The sequence below is a fragment of the Alligator mississippiensis genome, chromosome 1 (genome assembly GCF_030867095.1).
Source record: "Alligator mississippiensis isolate rAllMis1 chromosome 1, rAllMis1, whole genome shotgun sequence".
NCBI lineage: Eukaryota > Metazoa > Chordata > Crocodylia > Alligatoridae > Alligator > Alligator mississippiensis.
Window position 1 is genome coordinate 237,898,452 of NC_081824.1, and position 25,890 is coordinate 237,924,341.

The 25,890-nt window shown below is 45.3% G+C and overlaps 1 protein-coding gene across 1 annotated transcript; it reads left to right on the forward strand.

Moving 5' to 3' along the window:
* The first annotated feature begins 697 nt into the window (after positions 1 to 697).
* MALL (mal, T cell differentiation protein like) lies at positions 698 to 25,231 on the forward strand. Its single transcript, XM_006258093.4, has 4 exons — positions 698 to 2,926; positions 17,728 to 17,895; positions 20,776 to 20,913; positions 21,742 to 25,231. The coding sequence occupies exons 1-4, from the start codon at positions 2,819 to 2,821 to the stop codon at positions 21,802 to 21,804; spliced, it is 477 nt and encodes a 158-aa protein (XP_006258155.1). The 5' UTR covers positions 698 to 2,818; the 3' UTR covers positions 21,805 to 25,231.
* Positions 25,232 to 25,890: the final 659 nt, after the last annotated feature.

Below are 25,890 nucleotides of genomic sequence, written 5' to 3' on the forward strand. Positions count from 1 at the left end.
AATCCCTTCCAACGAAGGAAATTTCATACTTTCCCTGGGCAGTTTATTCTACTGTTTGTACTGTCAGAACAGTAGGAAGTTTTGTTCTTAGATTTAATTGACACATGGCGAAAAGCCTTTAGTTGTCTTCGGAGGTTTGGTGGTCAGCTATGGTAGACTTAATTTAATTGTAAAGGAAACCATCACGAAGGATGATTATCAAACATGGGCAGAGGGAAACAGCTAAACTACTGCTAGTTACAAAAGCCGAGTAAACCTTTTATTTGCACATATTTTCGTATTTCTTTCCCTTTAACTGTGTGGTCTCTTTTGGGGAATGCCTTATTAAAGATAGTGTTAAATGACTGTTTCCCCCCAAAAAGATGGTTATGAACAGTCTTGAACTGTCCATGTCCATCCCTGGCTTCCCATGCATTCAGCTGCGACATAGATAGGACCTGTGGTTCTTTCCCAGGCAACCTGGGGTTGAGGTGGCACTTGGCTTCAGGCTGACTGGCAGATTGCCTGCCTCTTCTCCCTGACTGGCACCAGGCCAGCACACATCCCCCAGACTGGGGGGAAGGCAGTAGAGAGGGGAAGACAAGGGGGCAGGGTGAGGGCAGAAAGGGGTATGGTGGAGATTGGAAATGCAGGATAGTGTGGGCAGAGCCTGAACAGGGATGGGGCAGAATGGTGGGACTGCCTCAGACACCCTGAAGTTTCTCCCTCAACTCCATATGCTTATGCCATTGCATCAACATCCCACATCTTTACCAACTCCTGTTATTTGCCCCAGCACCCCACATCATCCACTTTCACTGGAAAGCCCCATGCTCATATACCCTCTGCATTTGCTGGCACTCAGTTACCCTCAGCAGCCCACCTTTTTATCATCCCCAACACATCATCTTCAGCACTTCACACATTCACTTGCGTTTGCATCTGGAAATGAGAAATGCACAATTATTGGCTACCTCTAAAAGTGTAGTTTAAGCAACTATCAAGAAACTATCAGTTTCACACTGGCAGAGAGAGACAGGGACAGAAACTCATTCTCCAGGGCAGCATGAAGCTGCATCAGCTGGAAGACTGTCTTCTTTCTTCCTGCCATCCCCTGCCTCTTTCACTGCACACCTCCCAGCTTCTATAATGAATGCAGTAGGGGTCCTGCAGATAACAGACTTCTTTATTGCCCTGCATGGATTGTTTCCCAGAGCACATCCCTTCTGTTTGCAGAATGATGCAGGAGTCCTATAGAATAAAAAGATGATCAAAAATATTTTGCTCAAGCAGCTTTAGTTCTGGCATTTGCCTGATCTTGCAACCTTAATAACATTCTCCTAACATAGTTCTTGTGTTGGTAATATAATATACTGGGAGGAGGAACCCCCAACACACCTATAGGTTGGGGGTGTCCTTCTCATCAGCTCGGAGGCAGAGAGGGATCTTGAAGTCATAATTGACTCCAAGATGAACATGAGCCAGCAGTGTAACGAGGCCATCAGCAAGGCCAATCGCACCTTGTCGTGCATTAGCAGGTGCATGACTAATAGAACAAAGGAGGTGATGCTCCCCCTCTATGCGGCACTGGTCAGGCTGCAGTTAGAGTACTGTGTCCAGTTTTGGGTGCCACACTTCAAGAGGGGAATCTCGAGAGGGTCCAGAGGAGGGCCACTCGCATGATTAGTGGCCTTCGTGATAGACCCTACGGGGGGAGGTTGAGAAAGCTGAATCTCTACAGCCTTCACAAGAGACGGCTGAGGGGAGATCTTGTGGCCACCTATAAATTTATTAGGGGGGGTCAACGGGGAATAGGGGATGTGCTGTTTACTAAGGCACCCCAGGGAGTGACTAGGAATAATGGGTGTAAACTAGTTGAGAGTGGATTTAGGTTAGATATTAGGAAGAAACTTTTCACAGTAAGGGTGGCCAGGATCTGGAATGGGCTTCCAAGAGAGGTGGTGCTATCACCTAGCTTGGAGGACTTCAAGAGGAGGCTAGATAGTCACCTGGCTGGGGTCATCTGACCTCGGTCCTCTTTCCTGCCAGGGACAGGGAATCAGACACGATAATCCATTGTGGTCCCTTCCGACTCTACAATCTCTCTCTCTCTCTCTCTCTATATATATATATGAGTTAAGCAATATCTAAGGTGTGGAGAGTTTGGTAAGGATGTTATATAGGGAGTTAGCTAACAGCCTGCATGTATATGGGTTGTAAACACCAAAGGAACAGAATTATTTAGGATGGCACAAGGCAGCAGATCAGGGTGAAGCTCTCTCAATGGGAAGGCCCAAAGCCCGCAGTAGAGTTGGTGTCACTGAGCATACACTACAGTAGGGTATGTCCCTGCCCTGGCACAGGGATGGGTTGGGTTTCCTGATAGGGTTTTTTCTTCTCTAATTTTGATTGCTCTTTTATCAGGGTCTGTTGAATCTCTTGTTTTGTTTTGTTTTGTTTTGTTTTGTTTTGTTTTGTTTTGTTTTGGGTATTAGTTAAATGCTACCATGACAAGTCCAGTTTGCAAGGGAGCTCCTATGGCTCTGGCACAAAAATATTGCAATATGTGTGCACACACCCAAGTTTTCATTCATTTTTCAAAAATGGCTCTTGATCTGCTTGAGCCCTTTATGGCATGATATTTAGCCAGGGAGTAGCTGATGATTCTTCTAGTTGTAATGAGTGGAGAGACCTGCCAGGCTGGGACTGGTTTTACTGATTACGTCCATATGGGTGTGTCAGTGGTTACTCTTTTAAGCTTTGCATATCAGTGGGATTGCACAGATAAATCCAAGTGTAGCGGAGCTGAAACTGTAGCAATTTACGCAGAGAAGAAGAAATGGCACAAAGCTCTCTCCCACCACCTGCCACCCAACCAGAACCTGTCATACCCTCCGGATCAGCTGTGTTTAAAACAATACCATATGCTTTTATCCTACCAGAGCTAGTAAGTACACTGAACTTGGTTTTGATTTGTTTTAAAGGCTATATCAAATTGTTCATAAAGATGGAGTTGGCCCAAAAGGACATCATGATAAAGAGATTTGGGATGTAATTACTTTCTCTTGCAAGTTGCATTTAAATTGTAAAGTCACTCTTTGATTTTGATTCGGTCAAAAATTGTACAGAATGATACAGAAACCTATATAAGGCCTTATAAGGCACTAAAAAACAAAGCTTTTTGTTCTTTTATGCTGCACAAGCTTTCTTTTAATTATTTATTGTCAGTTATTAAAAAATTAAGCTTTGTTAACCATTTTCTTCTGAAGAACTGTATTTTCTCTCTTTTGTATGAAAACTTCCTTAAGGATCAAAGATTGTAAACAGACAGTCAGCTTTTGTAATATGCCAGAGGTCTTAGTTTTTTTGATACTCCTAAGTACAGAGTCCTGTAATGCATTCCAGTGTGATTACTGAGCTTAAGGCAATTGATGTTGTACTTTGATATACAATACAGTAGTTAAAGTCTGTTCACAGTCATTACCTCTGTCACACTGTATCTGCACCACCCATCCAAACCTACATATGCATTTATTTATCTGGCTTATTTGATAATTACAACATCGTATTCACCAATCCAGCAGTTCTGCATAAACTGCCATCCCCAGTACAAACTACTGTTTAGTCTTTATCACGTCACCATTTTAATGGGTTTCATGCTGAATTATAGTGCCAAGAATATGATACTGATTAAATAGCATGTAAATCCCAAAATACGTTTCATTTGATCATGTTAAATCTTTTTTTGAATACTTATTTCTTTATTTTATTTCTTTATTAGATTTATATGCTGCCCTCCCCAGAAAAGGCTCAGGGCTTTTGTGGCTTCCTCTCAGGAAAGGTTGTGTTGTAGACCTTCAATATAGAACAGGGACTGTGTCCATACTTTTAGAAGTATTTTATAAGATCTGAGTTGATAAGAATTTAAAACCACTGTCTATTTATCTGAAATATGAAGGTGGTTACAGCCCAAAACAACTCTAAGACTTTTCCCTAGATTGCCTCACCTTTTTCAATGACGTGTTTTAAGGTATCAGTAAACAAGCAGTGTGTTTTGCCAATTATTTTGCAAACAAAAAAGGTGTTGCCTCTGAAGCTTTTGAACTTCACATGATATATTTTTATGCTTATTTAGAAATGTATGCTCTCTTGAGAACACCTGAGTTCCAGCACCCATTCTTTCTATGGTGCATTCTTTCTATGTAATCGCAGAGTGCCTGCTCTCTCTCTCATTGCTGTGACAGTCACTCAGCTGAAGTCAGTGAGCTGAATTCTTCTCTTGCAAAAGCTTCAAACTGTTATAACACCCATGTAGTTCTGTGTTGTTTTCACAGTTTAAACAGGTGTGAGATCTGAATTGACCCAGTGGAACTGAACTAATGTATTTGAGCTTAAACAGCAGCCCCCATAACATTATTATTGTTTTTATTCTTTATGTACAAGAGGAGCCCATGCAGGCACATCCTGGTACTTCCTTTTGGGCTCTCAATGTATATCCATTCCAATGTAGGAAAACTTCATAATACCACTGTTTCACATGCGTTCAATATTAAATATGATATTGCAGGGCAAGCTAATATTAATGTTGAGAGTTGAAGTAGCCTGTTGCGCTCTGTTGTAAGACCCTATTTTCAGTTTCTTAACTTTGTCAAGCCATTTGGGCTGAAATTTCCATTGCTTGCATCAGCCTGTATTTTTTAATATTTTAGCTGAAAGAATTCTGCTCTTTTCTAGAAAAGGGTTAGGGGAAAATATTTTGTTTGGTCTGTGCTATGAATGGGTGCCACTGTTCTGTTGAGAATCTCTAGCATGCTTGTTTTAAAGCAGCATCTTGAAGTTTAGCCTGGTGATTCCACTGTTGTGAGGAACATTGCTATTACCATGAAAACCTGCCTAAATTGGGCCAAGTTCTGATCCTCTATGACAGATAGTGGGACGTACATGTCTACAATACTGACAGTCAGTGAATCCTCCGCACCTGCCTTCTAGTAACACACCATACTCTCATTCAGAGAAGCTTTATCCTTGGCATGGTGTTTCTGGTGCAACACTTCAAGTAAAGTCCAGCAGTGCTGGCTGTCTACATTTAAAACTATGACTTTTACTATACCAGATAATTTGAGAGCAATTTCAGAGTTAGAATCTCCCCTGCTTGAGGGATCTCATCTGTCTTCTCTGCTTCATAAGCCTCACATGTTAATTATGAAAATTTCTTTGAGATGATTCATTCCTACTCAGTAGCGGCTGGTTAATTTGGCAGCTAAATTGTGCAGAGTCCATCACGGATAATGCTCTGTCCCCTTGCAGTTCTATGCCATCTGCATTGCATGCATGCTGTTAGCATTAGTGAGAGGTCATGTCATGGGTGACTGGGGCCACCTTAGTTGGGGGGGGAGGGAGGCATGTGCTCCCCCAGCGATCAGTCAGCAACTGGGGGGGGGGTTAGGGTAGGTGTCCCCACGGCCAGTCTCGCCGACCAAGGCGTTCCCCCCGTGGCTGATTGCACCAACTGGGAAGTGGCCACAGCGCTCTTGGAAGTGGCTGCAGCACTTTATCCAGATGCTCCCACTCCCTGGCCGGCGCTTGCAGGGGAGGCACTGGCACTCCCGCCTGCCCCACCTGCCTGTTGCCCAAGCAGGGAGTGGTGGCCTGTCAGGGGGTGCACCCCCGTGCACCCCCTATGCGTTGCCACTGGGTCATGTCCAAGCCCAGGCTGGAAGCGCAGATGAGTCTCCAGTGAGTAGAGGGCAATGTGTCAGGCAGAGGGACCAGAAAATGAAGTGATGTTCTTGATACAAAGAGGTTCAGAGATGGTGAGAGAGATAGGCAGACCTAGGCAGAAGTAGAGGGCTGTGTTAGGTTAGCCTGAGGGAGGAGTACAAAAAGTTAGTCTGAAAAGGAAGAGGTGATAGAGGAATCCTGAATAATTCCAGTAGGTGGCTAGAACTTCAGGCAAGGGTTTGGGATGGGCTGTAGGCTGTATGTTGTGTTCAGATTCAAAATTAAATTTTGAATCCGTTAAAGTTTTTCTCAGATTTGATATTTTTTGTATGGTTTCCCGTGGCCACTGCTGGGGCTCAGAGTCCACAGGGAAGCTATGCTGCACTGCACGACTGGTTCTTCTATGGCAGTTTGCCCCTCTCCTCTGGACTTGGCATGCTTTGCAGCCTTTCTCTCTGCAGCCCTTCCCCTCTGCCTTGGGTAGGCCATGTCTTTTGCATTATGAGTCAGCAGAGGCACCTGTAGTCATAGAGCAGCTAAGATCAGCCTAGGCACTGAGCAGAGGAAGCAGGCCTGTGAAATCCAGGCCAGCCTGATTGTCTTCTGAGGTGCTGGATGAGGGCAGAGAGAAATGTGTTTTATGAAGAGGCAACATAGAGCTAATCATGTGCAACACTTTTATCATGTCTTCCAGTCAGGCCACTTCTTAAAGATTCAATCAGCAAAGATCTTCACTGTCCCTGTGAAGTGAGCAACTGCTATTACTGTCATCTAACAGATGCAGAACTGTGGGTCAGAAAGATGAAGTGACTGGCCCAAGGTGGCACAGATGTCTGTAGCGGAGATGGGCACTGAACTCTCATGTCTCCTACCCCTGTGCTTTTAGCTGCTAATGGTGCTCCCTCTCTTAGAAAGCTAGGGTCAAACCGCTGGTAAGCACCTGATGGGAATGCTTTAGGAGAGGGAATACAGTCTGTGAGGAATGCTATGTTGGTCTAAACAGAAAGGGGATAGGTCTGTTTCAGCACTGAAAAGCAGGGAGGCAGAATGGGTTTGCTTCTGTTCAGTGCAAGAAGGTGTAAAGACTGTCAGCAGCTAATATTGCTGAGAGAGAAGTTGAATGAAAAGCACAAAGGGAGGTGCTGAATGGAGAGGCAGTTGACTGAACCCATGTCAGTTCCTGTGCACCCGTGCCTTGCTCAGTACCATGGCATCCCAGCACTTTTTTGCACTGATGAGCTCTGGAAGGAGAGATGATGTGACTGCCCTCTGGAGCTTCAGAGCTCCCAGAGTCATAGCTGGTCTCCTCTGAAAATTGCATTGATAGCTGTGCTGTGTCATTTGGTGATTATGGGCCAATCAAGGGGGATGATCCTGAGGGCTTGGTCAGGGCTGTGGACACCTCAGACAGCTCCTGAAAAAATGAGAAATCTATTATGCTAGCAGCAGGGAGGATATTTTGGACTATGAAGACCTGTGGAGAAAGCCAATGACAAGAGGGGCTGGCAGGTCCTGTCTCTGATGGCTTTATTGTATGCTCTTTAAAAATGAGATCACCTGTACCAGTGTCTCAGTAATGCTTAACGTTTTAGGAGGCTACATCTGTCAGTGTCTCCAAGGCATGTCACTGATAGCTGAGGCATGTTCCCTTCCCACAACCTGAATGTATAGAGGTAACCTGGGACAGTCCAGGAAAGGAAGAGCAGCCAACAGGAGAAACACAAACTCTGTAACATTTTCTTCCCTGCTTCCTTATCATTCCATTGAAAAAGCAGCCAGACATGCTGCTGAAAGGGTGGCTTAGAAGGGATGTTCCCCCCCATTTCCTGTATCATGAGGCTTTAAATGCCATAGGTCTATAGTCATGACCTGTGGAGAAAAGCTACCTGAGTTCTGAATATAATATGTTGTAAAGCTGAACTAGATTTTGCTCTTCTCCTGCTTTCTCTGCCAAACCTGTCTGATTGCTCCAAGGGGCTGGGCCACCATCTCCCCTCACTTTGCTGCTGGCTCAGCTGCCAGAAACAAATGCAGAGCCCTGAGCAAGCTGAAGCAAAAACATCACTGCGGTTTTGGGAGTGATAAGTTCACCGTCTGATTTTCCTTGGCACCGCTGTTGCTGTGCAGGGCAGTTCTGGAAACACCTGAAAAAAGTATGTATTTCTTTCATGCTTCTGATCTGAATAATTTTGCCAGCAACAAAGACCTGAAGAGAGAGACATGGCAATGTTCTCATCTTTAGTGATGTATAACCAAAACAACATATCTGTGAAATGCTGTTTTAATACAAAAGGCAGGTACATTGTGAATATACATGCTCAACATGGGTGGAATTCTGGCTCCATAGAATTCAATTACATAACTCCCATGGTTTTCTGTGGGGCCTGGATATCACTCTATGAGTGAATACTTTGGGGTCTGGTCCTATTTCACTTAAATTACCATAAACCAGGAGCAATTATTGAAGTCAATGGAGCTACAGGGGTGTTGAAGTCAGAATTGAGTCCATTGGTTTTTTGGGTAGCAAGAAGTAACAGAAGCACGAAGAGTTAAGAAACAAAAGTTCTCATTGAAAATGGGCAGGCACCAAAACACTGGCTCTGCAAAGGCTAACATGACCCTTGAATGCATGAGGGAAGGGTGTGTAAAGTGAAATAAAGATAAGGAAAAGCTGGTGCATCTGCACCTTCTGGATCCATTCTTGGATACAGAGGATCACTAGGTACATCTACACACACATTAACATGCTTTTAGTTAATGCACATTAAATCTAGTACCTCCATTGTGAGGTACAAGGAAAATGTGCCTTCACCTGTCTTAATGTGTTTTAACTAAAGAGCAACAGGTTAAGTGATGCTTAATGCACATGAACTAAATAGCATTTTTTAGTGATGCTTTAATGCACATTAAAATAGGCTAATGTATATTAAAGCATCACTTGTAGACACACTCACTGAGAAGTGAAATGGGGATTTGTGAGCATGTGGAATTAAAGTGAACTGAGCCTATGCCAGTCCAGGGCTTTGTTTCAAAATCACACAGATTTTGGGTACACCCAGGTGAAGTGAATGGAGTTTTGATGGTCTTTTCTTTTTGGGACTTCAGTTTTATTTGATCTTGAATTGCACCAAAGTGTGAGCTTGTGTGGACTGAAAACAAGAAAACACCTCCCTCATCCCCTCCAGACACACAGCCCCTGGAAAAAAAATGTCATTGCTGAGTTCCATATTCTGATCTGAGGTCCACTGGAATGAATAGGAAACTTTCCTTTGATTACAGTAGGACTTGGACCAGCCCCCTAACTTGTAATGGGACAAGAAGACAACTCTCATGTTTTACACTAGTATAAGCCTACTGGTCCCAGTACAACTTCTCCTGGTTTAGAAGGAGAGAGGAGGAACAGGTATAGGAATGGTAACATCCTCACTTGCTGAAAGAGGAAATACTCACACTGCTGTCTTGAAGAACAATTCACCTTCTGTGAGAGAGATCTTGGGTCAGTACTAGACTATAATCTTCATTCCTCCTCACTTCTCCTGCTTTCTTTTATCCTTAATAAAATTTAAATAAAGTCTCTCTCTTTTCACACAGCCCAACATACCCGCACATTACATCTTTCTGATCTTTGAGCTTTATAACTGTCAAGGACTCTAAATTCAGACCTGGCTTCTCTTTTCCATCTTAAAGTTCCTTACAGTCATTCCTCTTGGCTCTGAGTGAATATGATCTCAGTTCTCTTGGCTTCCAGACAGCACAAATGCAGCCTTACTAGAATTATTGATATAGTCACTACAGAAATATAAATCCATTCCATTGGACCAAGGTTAGGCCTTGAATAAGTAGGTATTTTGCAGAAAGTAAAGGTGTGGCCACGTATTATTGATTTTACTATTTCCGAAATTGTTAATGGCCCAATTAGTGTCTATACAAAAGACTGGATTGTAGACAGATAATGGAAAATCATATTCTTATCACAACTCATTTTGTGGAAGTGAAGATAGCCCATTGCTGCCACTGCTGATTGTTAATATGCTAAACCTACTTAGTTTAGAAAAATTAGAAGTATCTGCTTTCTGGCATTGAGTTCTGTGCTGTGGGAAGGGCAGGGCAGGGTAGGGTAGGGTAGGGTAGGGCAGGGAGAGATGGGTGGAGGGACTGAGTTATGGGAGAGAGGGAGCAGGCAGGAGGGGGAATACCTTACCCAAGCAGTGAGGCACGACATATCTTGCATACCTGAGCATTTAATAGCCTTTGGGATTACACAGCACACACACAAAGGTCAATTGGGTTCTCACCTCTAGAGAAGTGCAATTATCCTCTCATAATGGCCTCTCAGTCATCACAGATAAATAAATCACCCTGCCAGAAGTAAAATGATGCTAGAGATGCTTCCTGCTCATAGTGTTCCTGTCCTCAGCAGAAGTAATGTGTTGCCTTGCTGCTTTGTCTGCACCTCTGTAAGCAGATGGGCACTAGATCACATGGGGACTGTGGAATGTGGGGAGGAGGGAGTCAGTCAAAAGCACTGCATCCTTCTAGACTCCAGCCCGAGCGCTCAAAGCAGCTATCACCAGGAATTGCTCCAGGCACCACACTAAGAGTAGGACTAGCCTCTTACATTTCCAACTTTCAAATGTACGGGCACATAGGGAAACAGGGAATAGGATGGGAAGCTGAAGACCTGGAATAGGTCTACACAAAGTTGAAGGAAGTTTTGCCCATTTATGCAGACCCAACACCCCCCCAAAGTTCTCAGCATTCCAATTTCTTGGAGTTTTCAGGGAATTTCCCAAAAATCTTTGATTCAGAAGCAGGCAGAAGGCTGCTTTCCTTTGCAAGGAAGACAGTTTCACTTGAATAAAGGTCCTGTTTTAGCATCAGATGTCAAATCAATGGGAACACTACACAGTTCCTCACAGCATTTTCAAATAACATGCAGATACCATATTTCCACTTGTAACAGGCTGTTTCCCTAGGCATGGTGATGGCTCCCTTTGTCAACTGAGTAGCTCCTGCTTCAGTCCGGTTCCCTAATCTCTCCTCCACTCTCTCACCTACCATGCCTTTCTACAATTATTTAACTTGGGGAAAAAGTAGGCTGCCTGTGCCCCAGAATGATTTCTGGTCTGCTGTTGGTCAGTGCACTAGCAACATTAGCCTTATGGGTCAATTTTGTGGACTGTGACCTCCTCTCTAGTCATGCTCATGCCTTGCAGGTGTTAACTGTTAATGTTCAAATGGGTCTTAGACCCTAGTCTAATATATGGTCCTCTCTGGCCTTTGTGTCTTTCAGCACCCCAGCAGCCTCCCAGCCCTAGTCCAAAGCATGGCCCTCTCCAGCTTCTGTCTTTAAGAGTACCAGTTCAATATGTGGCCCTGTCTGGCCTCTGCCTCTCATGTGCTAAACTGTAGATTGTTTCCTGCCTGGTCAGGTTCAAGCCCCCTCATGCCTTCCTGGCACTATTAGGATCTCTGCCTGCCTTTGCTAGGCTCAGTCCAGTCCACTGGTCATAACTACAGTGAAAAGGTAAGCCCTCCAGTCATAACTCAGATTAAAAGCACCCAGGTTACTTAATACAATTTAGCTCTTGGCAAGCCCCCAGCTCCCTGTTTGCTGTCTTCAGGGCAGTGGGGTTCCCCAGCAATCACTCAGCTGCAATCACCACTACACAGAGCTACATCCCTCACCACACATAAGGCCAGACTGCTTTTCTAGACTCAGCCTGGGTTATATATCCACCAAGCTATGCCTTCCTTTGTGCTACTGCAGGTGTCCTCTATTAAAGTCCACAAATCAACCAAACTACAGTAAGTAGTAGATTTCCTCTTCTCCAGGCTGAACTCTGTCCTACAGTACTAACACTAGTACTGCAGTAACTACTGTTACCCAAGCCACCCTACCCTATTCTCTTACCTGAGCCTTTTATTCTGCACTGGGTGCCTGCAGCCTATCAGTCCCCTATTGACTAGCTTTTCCTGGCTGCTGGTAAGCAATTCCCTGCACCTGGGGCTCCCTGTGGCTTTTGACCACTCTTAAAGTAACAGGGAGTTCTGTCTAATATATGGTCTCTTCTAGCCTAAATCCTATCCTCTTTATCCTGCCGTTTGACCGCCCCCAGTGAGACATTTAAGTATGTGACTATCACACATTGAGATTTGAAGGCCAAGTCCAACCAGGCTTCATACTCAAGGAGCTAGATATTCTGGTCAGGTGTTTGAATCATAACTGACCAACACAAGGCTGTTTGGTACGTAGAGCGCCACCTGGAATGTAACTTAGTTTTCAGAAATGTAGAGCCCTTTGCAGCTTCTATTCTGATTGTGATGGGAGAGCAGGAGCCATGTCTTCATTGGCCTGAAGCATTGTACTAGCCTCCAGTAATCTGTTGCTGTCTTGCTCAACCAGAAAGATAAGGGCAGCACATTTACAGATCAAACTGTTCTTGATAGGAATGTGAAAACATAAGCATAATTTTCCAGGGCAGAGGGTGGGGGTTTCAGCTACATTTCTACTTGGCATTTGTGGCCTCTTATTGGAGTTCTCTGGCTGGATGACATCCTCTGGGTAAAGCTGGGAGGTGCTGGGTCTCTACACATGGATGGCAGCGTCTGCCTTTGCTTTAACCAACATAAATATTCTGCTGTTTTGCATTTGAGTGATTCACTGCATTCAGATCTCGGAGGCCTACAAGGAACATGTCACAAAATTAACAGGCTGAGCTTGTATGATTTCATAGATTCATAGATTTCTTGAGTCAGAAGGGAGCTGGTACATCATCGGGTCCGACCCCCTGCTCCAGGTAGGAAAGAGCGCTGGGGTTAAGTAACCCCAGCCAGATGCCTGTCTAATCTCCTCTTGAACACCACCAGGGTAGGAGAAAGCACCACCTCCCTTGGGAGCCCATTCCATATTTTGGCGGCTCTTACTGTAAAGAATGTCTTCCTTGTGTCCAATCTAAATCTGTTCTCCTTCAGTTTGTGGCCATTATTTCTGGTAACCCCAAGGGGCGCCCTAGCAAACAGAGTGTCCCCTATTCCCTGCTGACACCCCCCTTTCCCCTCCCCCCCCCATGAGTTTGTAGGCAGCCACAAGATCACCTCTCAGCCTTCTCTTGCGGAGGCTGAAAAGATTCAGGTTCCTCAGTCTGTCTTCATAGGATCTTACCTGCAGGCCCTCAACCATATGAGTAGCCCTTCTCTGAACCCTCTTAAGGTTATCCACACCCCTCTTGAAGTGCAGCGCCCAAAACTGGACACAGTACTCCATCTGCGGCCTCACCAAAGCCACATAGAGGGGAATTATCACCTACTCGTGATGCACCTGCTGATGCAAGAAAGAGTGTGGTTAGCCTTGCTTATTCCCTCATCACACTGGTGACTCATGTTCATTTTTGCGTCAGCCTTTTTTGTGTCAACCATGAGAGCATAATATGCACTAATGCTGAATGGCAAAGGCTCCAGTATTATAAATCCCTTAGCAGGGGTTGGCAGCCTATGGCCCCCAGCAGGATCTGACCCATGAAGAGCTCCAAATCCAGCCTGGGAAGGTCTGACCCAGCTCAGTGGGGCACTGGAGGATTGGGTGGCATGTAGCTGAACCAAGTTGCCCCTCCCCTCTGCAGCACTGTCCTCCACAGCCCTCTCTGCTGCTCTCCTTCTTGCCTGTGCTTGCTTTGCTGCAGAGGGGACAGGTATCTGCAGCAAGGTTATAAACAGACAGTTTGAGATTTGCAGCCCATGGGGATAAAATGTTGCCAGCCCCTGCCCTAGAGGCCTGAATGCTTAGCCTAACCCCTCACATTTATCAAATAATGTAGGTAATTTTGTGGGGAATTGATTACTGTGCATTTGCTGATCCCTTTTGCTTCCATTCAGAATTTCCTTGTGCCTGCTTACTGGGATGTGAAGCCATCTGTGGGTTTTGATCCTAGCTAGAAGCAGGAAGCAAAGGTAGTGAGAGATATGGAACTGCCAGGAATATATTTGTAAAATTAACTAAATACACTGTGAGAGCAGTACTGTCCCAGCTGGGTGTGCTTGTGGCACGTTCCTGCACAGCCCCTACAGAGTGTGGCTTCCTGACTCCAGTGACTGGGGGAGGAGAGCAAGGGGGGAACATCCTGAGGGGCATCCACAGCACCAGCCACACAAGCTGGGCTGCATCAATCTCCACTCCCACACAGGAGTTTGAGTTCAGGCTGCCCAGAGACTCTGCCTACCTGCCCTAATTCACCCAGATAGAAACTTCAACTTTTAAAGTGTTTGTAGCAGCAGGTACCATCAGCATATTGCAGGAAGGATGCTGGTGAGCTGGCAGGGAGTGGTGGAGCAGAGGTGGTGCCAGCAACCGGGGACACAAAGACCAAAATGCCTTATTTTTCTGTCTGAAACCTTTCCAGAAGCTAGGGTGTTTGGAATTCAAGGACAGCACAGTCTGAGTGGGCCACAAGATGAAGCACTAGTCTGTTGGAGAGGAGGCAAATGTTCTGGTGCTCCTACTGAAAGTCAAGGGAGGGTAGTTCTGCAGGTGCCTGCCTGCCTTCTCAGAGCAAAGACAAACTGACCTGGAAGGGGGCAGTGTGATCCATCCTTGCAAGGTGACTGGGCAGAGAGAGTCTTTGTGGGGAGCACCATCTGAATGGAATGTCATTCTCAGTTGGAGAAATGCTGAGATGGGGAAAGGACTAAGGCAGCCAGTGCTCAGCCTAGGCCAGGGGGATGCCCTCCTCTGGGTATGACTGGAGAGGGAAAATTGCAAATGCCTGGGGAAATCTTGCCATTAGTTGGTGGCGCACTAGTGAGTTGGGAAAGCTGCCCTAAGGGACCATCAAGGATTTGGGGCCACAGAGCTCAGGGACACAGCATAAAGGGTGAAGGCAGCACTGGTACAATTAAAACTGCAGAAATCAGTAGCAGCACTGCTCAGAGCAGTCCCAGAGCCCAGAGGGAAAGAGACTAAAGAGCAGGTAGCTCCATAGCACCTGAAAATCTTGAGACTGAAATGGAGATGGGCAGGCAATCTATCAAGAAGAACCAGGTGGTGCCCTCATTCCCTGATCAGCAGCCCTGGAAGGAGGCACCAAAAGCTGTAGAGGACTGGAGTTATGAAGAGTTTGGACATTTTAGCCCAGTGGTATTAGACAAGCTGGCCAAGGTGTAGTCAGTGGTGATGCATAGAGGGTGCATGTGCACTCCCTGAGAGCGCCAGTGCCCCCCCTTGATTGGCCACGCTTGCCAGTTAGGTGAGGGCAGGCAGGGCAGGTGGGAGCGCTGGTGCCCCCACTGCAAATGCCGACCAGGGAGTGGAGTGCTGTGGCACTCCCAGAAATGGCCACAGCCACTTCCAGAAGTGGCCGCACTGATTGGCTGCCTCATGATTGGCTGCAGGGGCCCCCTTCCCCCTGGTTTCTAACTGGTTGTTGGGGGGGGGTGCCCCCCTGACTAAGGCAGCACCAGTCACCCATGGGTGTAGTAACACAAACTGCTGCTGCAAATCCCAGCCCCTTGATGTGTGTGTATTCCCTTTGTGGGGAGTCATATCTATCTGCCTAAGAGTCCCATGTGAAATCCTTATTGCTTCTGTAACCCTCCCCCAGTACCAGGGCCAGGCACTATACCAGATTCAAGATCCTCAGGGTATCAATAGTTTTGGGCTCTCCTTCAGGCAGCTCAGCTAGCTGAGGTGTCCTGCTAAAAAGAAAAGGTGTGCTCTTCACTCTCACCTTCCCAAGAATCCACTCCATCTTAAGTAACAAATAGGGTTCTTTATTTTAGCTATAACTATTTAAAGAAAAGATTAATAATAAATATAATATATATATTACATTACATAGGTTTGACAACACCCATTAAAACCAATAACCAAAATATTATCTATAAACCCAACATTAGTGAATAGTTCATCCAACAAGTGATCCCACATACAACAGTCCTATCAATATATGTCCATTCCCAGATTATAGACTCTCAAACTCAGTTCCACTAGGAATTCAGTTCACTCCAATAAAAATAAACTTTTGCTGTGTGGTCACCAGATGGCAGTGTGCATCTTCTACAGGTATCTATGGAGTACAGTGTTTCAAGCAGAAACCTCTGTCCCGAAGGCAGCAGGATGATTCCTTCCCTGTAAACAAACTTCTTACAAGCACTATGGGGTTAAATGCTTCGCCACGTTCCCTTTCCTTCTGAAACTAGGGCTGCTTAATAGAGATTGCCTCCCTTTACCGGCAGGTCTCCTCTTCCTGCAGCTTAAACTTTCCCATGGCTCCGACCCAGCCACAAGCACAGACTCCCGGCCTCCCCTTTCCTGGGGCATCCGAGTCCTGAGTTTGCACAGCTCCTCTCCAAGATAAGGAACTCAGCTCCTTAATGAGCACCACAGGCTGTCCATCTTTCCTTGTGTGTTGGCTCCCCGGAACAGGCTTTCAGTCCCCTGGGTGGAAAGACTGTCCCAATCCTCTCCCTCCTCTCTCTTTCCTGCCAGCTGCTGTGCTTATATCCCAGACACAGTCAACCAGATCCCTCCATTGTGCTGGCAATCCAATCAGTTGCATGCATATTTTTAGGCTTGCACCTTTTCAGAGGTCCTGCATCCAAGCCCCTTCTTGCCCTTTTTGCAAAGGCTCCAGCATTGCTTCCCTGCCCAGTCTGCTGTCTCCGAAGCTGGGCAGCTGTTACAATTCTATGGCACAAGTGTGTGTACAACTTGAGAGGCTTTGGAAAGCAATCTTTGGGGAGAGACAGCAGGAGTGAACTCCCTATGGCAGAGTGATCAGAAAAATACAAAGATAGAGGTGGGCGGTAAGCACTGACTGGCAAGCCAGTATATGGACTGACATACCTATGTCAGTGTGGGATTTCACTATGGCACCAGACTGATGCAGGAGAATTCATGGAGCCTGATATTCCAGTGAGGTCATGATGGCCCTTAATACAAGGCATACAACCTGCCCTGAAATTGGAAAGCACCTTCTTATAATTCACTGCATGGGGCTGTTGGTGTGTGAGGGAAGCTATAGGGGAGAAGGTAATAATCTTCCCCAGGTGGAAGGAGTAAATGCAACCCAGGGCACAGATGAAGCAAACAATGGCAGACAAGGGAGGGATGTGGAGCCATCTGGTGAGCTGCAAGGTTTGCCAGTGGCTGCTCCCTTAGGAAATATCATCCACCCAGGAAGTTGATTCAGCACCAGGGAGCTGATGGTCAGATTCTAATGCACCCCAGAGTGGAGGGGCAATTAAGTTCTGTGTCTACAGCTGTACAGCCTCATGCAGAGCAAGGAGGTGAGTGTTAAGAAGTTCAGAAGGACTTAGCAGGGACATACAAGAAGTTAGGGAAATTGGCTTGAGTGAGGGATGCCTGTTGAAGAGCACAGATATCACCCAAGTTATGACTTGCAGTTATGTGTGAGGTCAAATAAAGGGTCTAAGAAGAGCCCAGATTGCACAGTTTAGCTGGCTGTTGCCTTACAAAGTTCCAGGGCGTGACATATCAGTGTGTGATGGACACCTAATTTTACCACTCCTAAAGCAGGGGCTTCATACAAGCTGGACCATGGAAGTTGTAATGGCTGCTTCTGATCCCAGAAGCCAGGTAGGACCAACACAGCCAAGAGACTTGAACCACAGACTCAGAGCTCAGTCAATTCTTCTCAGGGGAGAAGCAGAGGCTGAGATTCTCATCTGTGCACTTGTGGAAGATGAACCAGTTTGGGTAGTGGAGATAGAATGGGGCAATAGCCATGTCAGAGAAAACAAAGAAGGTTTTTGCACACTATGGCCTGTAGGAATAGGAAGACCCTCCCCTGTTTGACGTAACACTTATGCACTTGCTTAGTTCACTCTATTGATCATTTTATCTATCACATACCTTTCCCATGGCAGGGGTGGAAAAGGGTTAGGGTTGCTGTGTGTGGCATATCCACAGAAGAAATGATTTCCTGGCCCTGCAGGGAGGACGGGAAACCAAACCTATTTCTGAGTGATCTATCAATTACCTTCACTGAGTTCCTTGTTGGTTTTTAACAGGTGTTTGGAACCTGGGTCTGGATCCTAGTTGCTGCCACCTCAGTACATTTTCCATTGCTGCAGGGATGGGTTATGTATGTGTCAGTAAGTTCATTTATCATCTCCCTGGCACTCCTGCTGGTTTACCTGTTTGGATTTCACAGAAACAATGAAAATTGGAGAATCATGGTAAGAACACACACTGTTGTGCCGGGTGCTGCTGCTGGGGGTGGGTCTTGTCCCTGTGGCTGGTCTTCAGCTTCAAGGCTCACTGTTGTGGTCATCTAAGAGCATGCATACATGAAGTAGCTCATATATTAGTACGGACATAGAAGTCACATACAACAAAATTCAGGTGAAGTAATAATGCGCCTGAATCTTAACTTGGGATTTCCTGGTTTCACTTGCAAATGAATAAAAAAACCCAGAGACAAGTAAAGAGCCTGGGGATTTGGATAAAAACTTAGCAAGGGCAAGCAACAATAAAAACCTTAGTAATGTTCTCAGGGAGAGGATAGGACAGTCAGTTAGATACCTGAATTTTTTTATCTACTGATGTGAGAAGTATGGGGAACAAACAGCACAACTTGGAGATCCTAGTACAATCACAGAATGATGGTGTAATTGGAATTATGGAGATGTGGTGGGATAGCTCACATGACTGGAGTATGGACATGGATGGGTATAGCTTGTTCAGGAAGGGTAGGCAGGGGAGAAAAGAAGGAGGTGTTGTCCTGTGTATAAAGGCAATGTACATGAGTTCTGAGGTGCAGTACTAAGTGGAAGGTGGGCTTGTTGAAATCCTCTGGGTAAAGGTCACAAGGGACTGCAACAGAGGGGATGTCATGATGGGCATCTGCTTTAGGTCACCAAACTAGGAGGAGGAGGTGGACAAGGCCTTCTTTAAACTATTGACAGAAACTTCCAAATAGCAGGATTTGATTCTCATGGGGAACCTTAGTTACTGAGATATCTGTTCAAAGGGAAACAGCAGTGTGCAAGCAGTCCAGTAAATTCCTGGAGTGTGTTGGGGATAACTTTGATACAGATGGTAGAGAGGCCAACTAGGGGGAGAAACTCTTCGTGACTTACTGCTCACAAACATAGAGGAACTGGTTGAAAATGTGAAGATGGATGGTACTGCCTTGAGTGGCAATGAGCATGAAATGACAGAGTTCAAGAACCTAAGGGGAGAAAGGAAGGAGAGCAGCAGAATAAGGACACTGGACTTCAGAAAAGCAGACTTTAACAAGCCCAGGAAACTGGTGGGCAGGATCCCCTGAGAGGCAAGTCTTAGGGAAAAGGAGTCCAGAAAAGCTGTCTATACTTTAAGGATGCCCTTTAAAAAGCACAGGAGCAAGCTGTACCAATGTGACAGAAGTCTGGGAAGTGCAACAGCAAACCAGTATGGCTATATATACAGCAATCTCTTCAATGAGTTGAAACTCAAAAAAGGAATTCTATAAAAATGTAAGCTTGGTTATAGTACTAGGGAAAAGTATAAGAGTATCACATGGGCATGCAAGGAGAAAATGAGGAAGGCCAAGGCACAATTTTTGATGCAAGTGGCAAGAGACATAAAAGGAGATAACAAGGGATTCTACAAGTATGTCAAAAGTAAGAGGAAAACCAACCAGAGCAACCATAGGTCCCTTGCAGAACGCAGAAGGCAATCTGGTTATGGACGATATGGAAAAGACTGAAGTACTTAATTTCTTTTTTACTCCTATTTTCACAAATAGGGGCAGCTACCATATGATAGTTGCAGTTGACAGCAAAGATTGGGAAGGAGACAAACAGTCTGGAGTAGTAGAACAAGTTATGCATTGGGCTAGGAGCTGGAATGTCCTGGATAGACTGGAGAAGTGGTCAGATGAGATAATCAGATGAGATTCAACAAGGGCAAGGGGAAAGTCCTTCACTTGGGATGGAATAATTGCATGCACAAATACAGAAAAGGGAATGGCTGGCCAGGTTGCAGTACTGCAGAGAAGAAACCAGGGGTTACAGTGGACCATAAGCTGAATATGAACCAACAGTGTGCTCTTATTGCAAAAAAAAACAAAAAACAAAAAAAGCCAACAGCATACTGAGTTGTATTAACAGGAGTGTCACTTGCAAATCCAGGGAAGTGATTCTTCTGTTCTATTCAGCACTGGTGAGGCCTCACTTGGAGTATTGTGTCCAGTATAGGGCCCCACACTTCAAGAAGAATATTAAGTTTTGAAAGTGTCCAGAGCAGAGCAGCAAAAATAATTGGCAATTTGGGAAGCAAGATTTATGAAGAAAGGTTGAAAGAACTAGGGTTATTTAGTCAAGAGAAGAAAAGACTGGAGGGTGGAAGGCAATTTGATAGCAGTCTTCAAATACCTGAAGGGTGATTTACAGAGGACTTCCTGTGGTTGTAGGGGACAGAACTAGGAGCAGTTGCCTCAAGCTGCAGCAAGGGAAATTAGAAAGCTGGAGATTAGGAGGAACTTTCTGACTATAAATGTAGACAGGTATTGGAACAGGATACCTAGAGAAACTGTGGAATATCCATCCTCGGAATTTTTCAAAAGCAGGTTAGACAGACACATGGCTGGGATAGGTTTGTCAGGGGTTCATCAGGTGACTTTGTAAGGTCCCTTCCAGTCCTACTTTCCTATGACCCTATGATTCTATGACTTCTCAAAGTTTGAACAATGAAACATGAATCCAGCACTGGTGTATGTTTTCCCTCAGATTAATATTATTCTGTCACTAAATGTGACACTGCCGTTGAGAACACGCCATCTTTCCAAACTATGTTTTTAAGTAGCTTCTGACTTTCAAAATGTTTGCTCTTGGGCTTAGCTAGCATGTGTTTCATCCCATCCCACTTGGAACACTTGAGATTGTGCCAACTGTTTTGTGTGTCCTGAAGACACTGCTCTTCCCTCTTGCTGAAAACTGCCATTATACAGCTGACAGGAATAGCTATGCTATTGGATGTGGAGATTAGGCTGCCTTCTGTGTGTGGTGAGGAGTTCCCTACATCATGCCTGTGTTTTGGCACCATACTTTCCTCACTTGTCTCTCCTTTCTCAGGATAGTCTTTACCATGGGACCACCGGGATTTTATACATGAGTGCTGCAGCTCTACAAGCAAATGCAACAATCCGCTCTGAAACTGAAGTGCCAGCAGCCTATACACCTCAGTACTATCAGATCAATGCTGCTGCCTCGGTAGGTCAAATCCCCAGGATGCTGGTTAGCGTTCATTCCGTGTAACCACCTCCTTTCTCCCCAGAATTTCCATGGGGGAAAAATTTCATTGTTGCTGCAATTTTTAAATTTTGTCTTGAGAAAATCAAAACAAAGTATTTCACTGTGTCTGGCTGTTCCAAATCAAAATGTTTTGCCTCCTCAAGCCCAATAGAAGCATTTTTGTTTTAGGGCAGTTTGATAGTAATCGTGTCTGCTGGAGCTTCTGTAGTGCCTTATGCGATTGACAGTACAGTTCAGTGATTTATACTGCCTCCCCTCTCCTGTGGTCTGGGCTACCTGGTTAGACTTCACCTCTTTTGATACATTGGGTTCTTTCCTCCTCTATCACTCATGTGCCATGAGAGTCCCCTGAGCATGGTGAATTTTGCGAAATGTCAGCCTATGAAGACACCAGTTCAGAGAGAAATGGAACAGACAAATTATGGCTGTCAGGAGGTGCTGAGGATGGCTGGCCACTGACTGAATCAACCCAAAATATGTTATTGATGTGCTTCTGAATCCATTTTTTTAAAGAAACTTTTTGTTCCATAAAAAAATTGATATGTTGACTTTTCTTTTCAATATGGGACAGAGAAAGAGTTCTGTTTTTCAGCCAATGTTCTTCAGCTTTTCCCCACTGTTACAGCCTGAGCTTTTTCATTAAGAGATGGGAGGGATCATCTAAAGAGAGAGAAATCTGCTGATGACAAGGCATTGCATGGATACCCAAGGACATCAGTCACCCCAAAGCAGCAATCGACAGGGGAGGCTCATTTTACAGTAACATCCTCTCTGTTTTTCTTTCAGTTCTTTGCCTTTATCACGGCTCTACTATATATTTTGCATGCCTTCAGCATTTACTACCAATGAAGATTGATGGAAAGGATAGAAGATAGGTGTCAAAGAAACAGAGTAGCAACTTCTGGAATTGTATCTTTAAAACAATGGCTTATCTTGATGAAGAACAGAGTTTGAATGTAAATGGCTCTCTGAGCCTGCCATTGTTTTCTTTTAAGTTGAAATAGTGTTTGTTTTGTAAGCCTGTACTGAAGTCCTCCTTTTTATACAGCGTTGTGTGTTTTTGTCAGACAATAGCATAATTTAGGAAAAGCTAATTTCAAATATCTCTACCCAGAATATGACAGTTGCTCTTCCCAATGTACCTGCTCTGGAGCCCACTGTCATTTCCAAAGATTTTCAGTCTTGTATAGTCATGGTGGAGAATACAGGAAATACCTTATTGGATAATACAAAGCTCCCTTTATTTTCTTATGACACCTCTTCTGGCATGGGTGGTTGTTTTAATTTAGCTTCTCTCCTAATCTGGGATGATTGTAACTGTAATACTTCCCAGCTCCTCCAGCTTGGGTAGGCAAATACTAGTCCACCAGGTGCTTAGCTGAACCCTTTTCCCACTCCTGCTCCCCCTGGAACAATTTTGCTCTTGTGCAAAAAGCCACTGCAAGGTGCACAGAAGCCCTTGGGCTGAAGGTTCCATAGACTCCCATGGAGCAGGATTTCACTCTCTGAGATTCCCAGTCTTGCTTTAGGAAGGACAGCCTCTAGTTTTCCACACAGAGGTCTGGCCTAATGTCACTTTTTAGCAACTTTCCCAGCCTGGAACCCACAGGGCCTTGAGAAATAAGGAGAAGCAGAGGCAAATACCATTGCATTTTCCACCCTGGCTGTGGCAGTGAGGCTGTGTTAATTCAGGTTGGGAAGTTTCAGTGAGACACCCAAACAACAACTCTGTAAAGCGTGTGCAGATATGAAGGGTGGTTGTTAATAATAAAAGGTCTCACACACAGGTGTTTCTGTCACCTGTACATGCCCCATGCTGGCATGCGAAGGCCGGATTATGCGCCAGATTTTGGGTCCTCAGGGTGCCAGTCGCCCTGGGAACCCCTCAGTCAGACTACTAACTGAGGTGTCCCATGGAGAGGTGTGTCCCTCACCCTCGCCATCCAGAAATTTTGCTCTGAACCTGATGAACATGTTATTCTTTATTATACACAACCAATTTATAAATAAAAATATAATGACAGTAGTAAGAACAAAACTAACAATTTAGATAAAATTTACCACTACAAAGTTAGGTGGATAACCCCAGCACACTGGATGGTCCCACTTGTGTTAAACAACCTAAATAACTAAATTAACCTCATTATAACCTTTTAAAGCAGTTTCCCTCATAACTCAATTGATTTCCTTCTGGTCACTATCTACTTCCTATAACGCTAAATAGCAACACAGCTATAACTATGATCCACCACTAGATAGGTGGTGGAGGCAAGGCTTCTGCTGCTCGGGGGAAAATGGGCTCTTTTAATCATTCTTGGTAACACAGCAAAACAGGCTCTGAACAGCTGCTGCAGGCAATAGGCTCCGCTTGTTTCCTTTACTGGCAGGTTGTTCTCTAAAGCAGTTTCCTTCTGAAAATACACTTACTGCAAACACTAGTGATTAGGTGTCCCCTCACACATCCATGCTGGTTTGTTTTCTCTCAGCCCACCCCCTCTCGGGGCTGTCTTCCCCCTCCCAGTACATCTACCTGCAGACAGGGGTTTCCCTCTGCAGGTCTCTGACCCTGTGGCTTGAGCCTTCCCAGATTGGATTTCACTCCAATGTCTCAGTCGGACACAACTCATAGCTTGGTCATTAACCCTTTAAGGGCTTGACTGATTCTCCCAACCCCAGCAAGCCTACCAGCCTTGCTTATCAACACCTCCTCACTCTTTCCCTGGCACCTGTGTCCCTGGTTGCACAGCTCTGAACCCAGTGGGGAATCATCTTCTCACGGGACACCACAGGCTCTTCCCCATCCTGATGCCTGCTCCCTGGGCAAGTTTCAAATTGGTCCCCACCAGCTTGGGCTGAGTCTGTGCCCCCTCTCCTCAAGGCTAGAGTTGGCTCCTTCCACCTTCTCCTTCTCTTTTCTGTCCCTCAGGTTTTATGGCTCAGTAGCAGCCAATTGAAGCCCCCAGGTTGCAATGCAGTCACAATTTAAATACTCTGGTCACAATTTAAACACTCCAATAAGAAGTATGCATTGTGCACTGCATACCCTCCTGTCTGGTAAAGCTTATGCACCCTCTGCAAAGTTTTGTCACCCTTTTGTTGCAGAGCTCTTAAGCACAGCTCACCCATTCAGCTTGCAACCAGGTGAGCTTTGCAGCTGTTACATGTAGGAGTGTGTGTGTCACTGCTGTGGGGCAGGAAACTGAGAAGTGCCCTGGCACATCCTGTTCCATAGGTCCTGTGTGGCTGCGGCAATCACACTGTGCACTCTGTTTCTGCTCCTCAGGGAGACACCAGGCCATGTCCCCTCTGCCTCAGGCCCACACCCAGGAGCAATGCAGGGACTCATGCCAAGCTGTGCCATACATGCTGCCTCCCAGTACAGGGGTAACAGTCGCTGCTGTGGTGCCTTGCGGGTCTCAGCACAACATCCTGACACAGGGAAATGGGAGGTGGAGCTCAGGGAGGCAGAGGATGAGATAGCTTCAGGCATTGACATCTTCCTTGGTATTTGATGGACAGCTCCCAGACCATCCCATTTACCTTGGCTGTGATCAATAAAGAAATTCTTTACCTGTTTCATTGCCACCTAAAACTGTGCCTTGTATGTAGACATAGGTGACCATGGGGCTCCCAGAATGACGTGGGTTGGATGCCAGGGAGACCACTCACAGAAACTTCTGTGGGTGTAAGCTGGGGAGTGTGGGGCATCATTAGCGCTGGATTGCTACTTGTATGACACCCTAAATTTGAATGGAACACTTGCAGATTGGTTGTGTGGTCTGGGAAGCCAGAAAGTAGGCTACTAGGCAAAGCACATTTTTGTAGTCTTTGGAAAATGAACAGAGCTGGGTTCAATAGGGAATGTACACTTTTCCTTCTTTTCAAGTAAATAGTGCCGCACACTTTGAAAAACTCCTTGGGGGAACCTCTTTTCAGTGAAAGTTACACAACCCATAGCAAAAGAGTTAAACCAATAGTAAGAAATGTAATAAAAGGTAGGAAGAAAAATTACCCCTAAATTGCCTGTTTCCTTCATCCCTCCCCCCTCACCCATTCAAATGTCATCTTACAGAGACATGACAGATAGAAAGGTACTCTGAGCTCATAACTGCAGGTGAGAGCAGATAAGGCAGCATTGCCTCCCACCCCGACCACCACAGGAAAACCAAAAAAACCCCATCACCCCCTTTTCCCATATATGCACACATAATGAACCTCAAGAAAGGTACATGCATTGACTACATAGTAATAAAAGGTAATAAGAATTAAGAAAACCCTTCAAGTATCAGCACTACTGACTGCCTGAGGACTTGAAATTTTATTCAGACCTCCCTCAGCTTTGGTTCCATTCATGCTTTATGCACGAGAACCTGGTGCCTCCTGAGATGCCCCCTTCTTTGCTTCTCACTCCCTGGGTCTGCTCTGTATCCTCATCCCCTTCATCCCTAACACATAATGGGGCTCTCCTCTTGCTGACAGAAGAGGCACAGCAGTCAGAGACTTATATCTGAACTGGAGGAAAATGATGGACAGCTATGAAGAGATGAAACCATGTCTGACTTGTCAGAATCATGAATCATCACAATTTAACTCTGAGAATGCGCTGATGACTGACTCTGTATGAAAATAAAACAACAAATGTGCTTAACCAAAAAAGTGTGGTCACTGATTTGTCACGCTTTGGGGTGATGGGGTTCCTTGGAAATGGTCCTGGATGAGAGAGCAGGACCATGACTGTACATGTTGGCAGAGAAAAAATGGGTACACCAGTGGATGGGGGTGTGGGGGAGGGTTACGATCAATGCCTGCTAAGGAAGAGCTAAGCTGTCTTAAGTGTTTCCATGGCTTCCAATTGTGTTCCCTGAGGCAAAATGGCAACCATCCTTACAGTTACAGTAAATGAGGAATGATCTGGCATGGACAAACAGGTTAAAA

Bases quoted from the DNA above. Each gene is read 5' to 3' on its own strand.
- MALL (XM_006258093.4), top strand. From the start codon at position 2,819: ATGGCACAAAGCTCTCTCCCACCACCTGCCACCCAACCAGAACCTGTC. The intron at 17,896-20,775 runs GTAAGAACACAC...CTCCTTTCTCAG, and splicing joins ATGAAAATTGGAGAATCATG to GATAGTCTTTACCATGGGAC. The intron at 20,914-21,741 runs GTAGGTCAAATC...TTTTTCTTTCAG, and splicing joins AGATCAATGCTGCTGCCTCG to TTCTTTGCCTTTATCACGGC.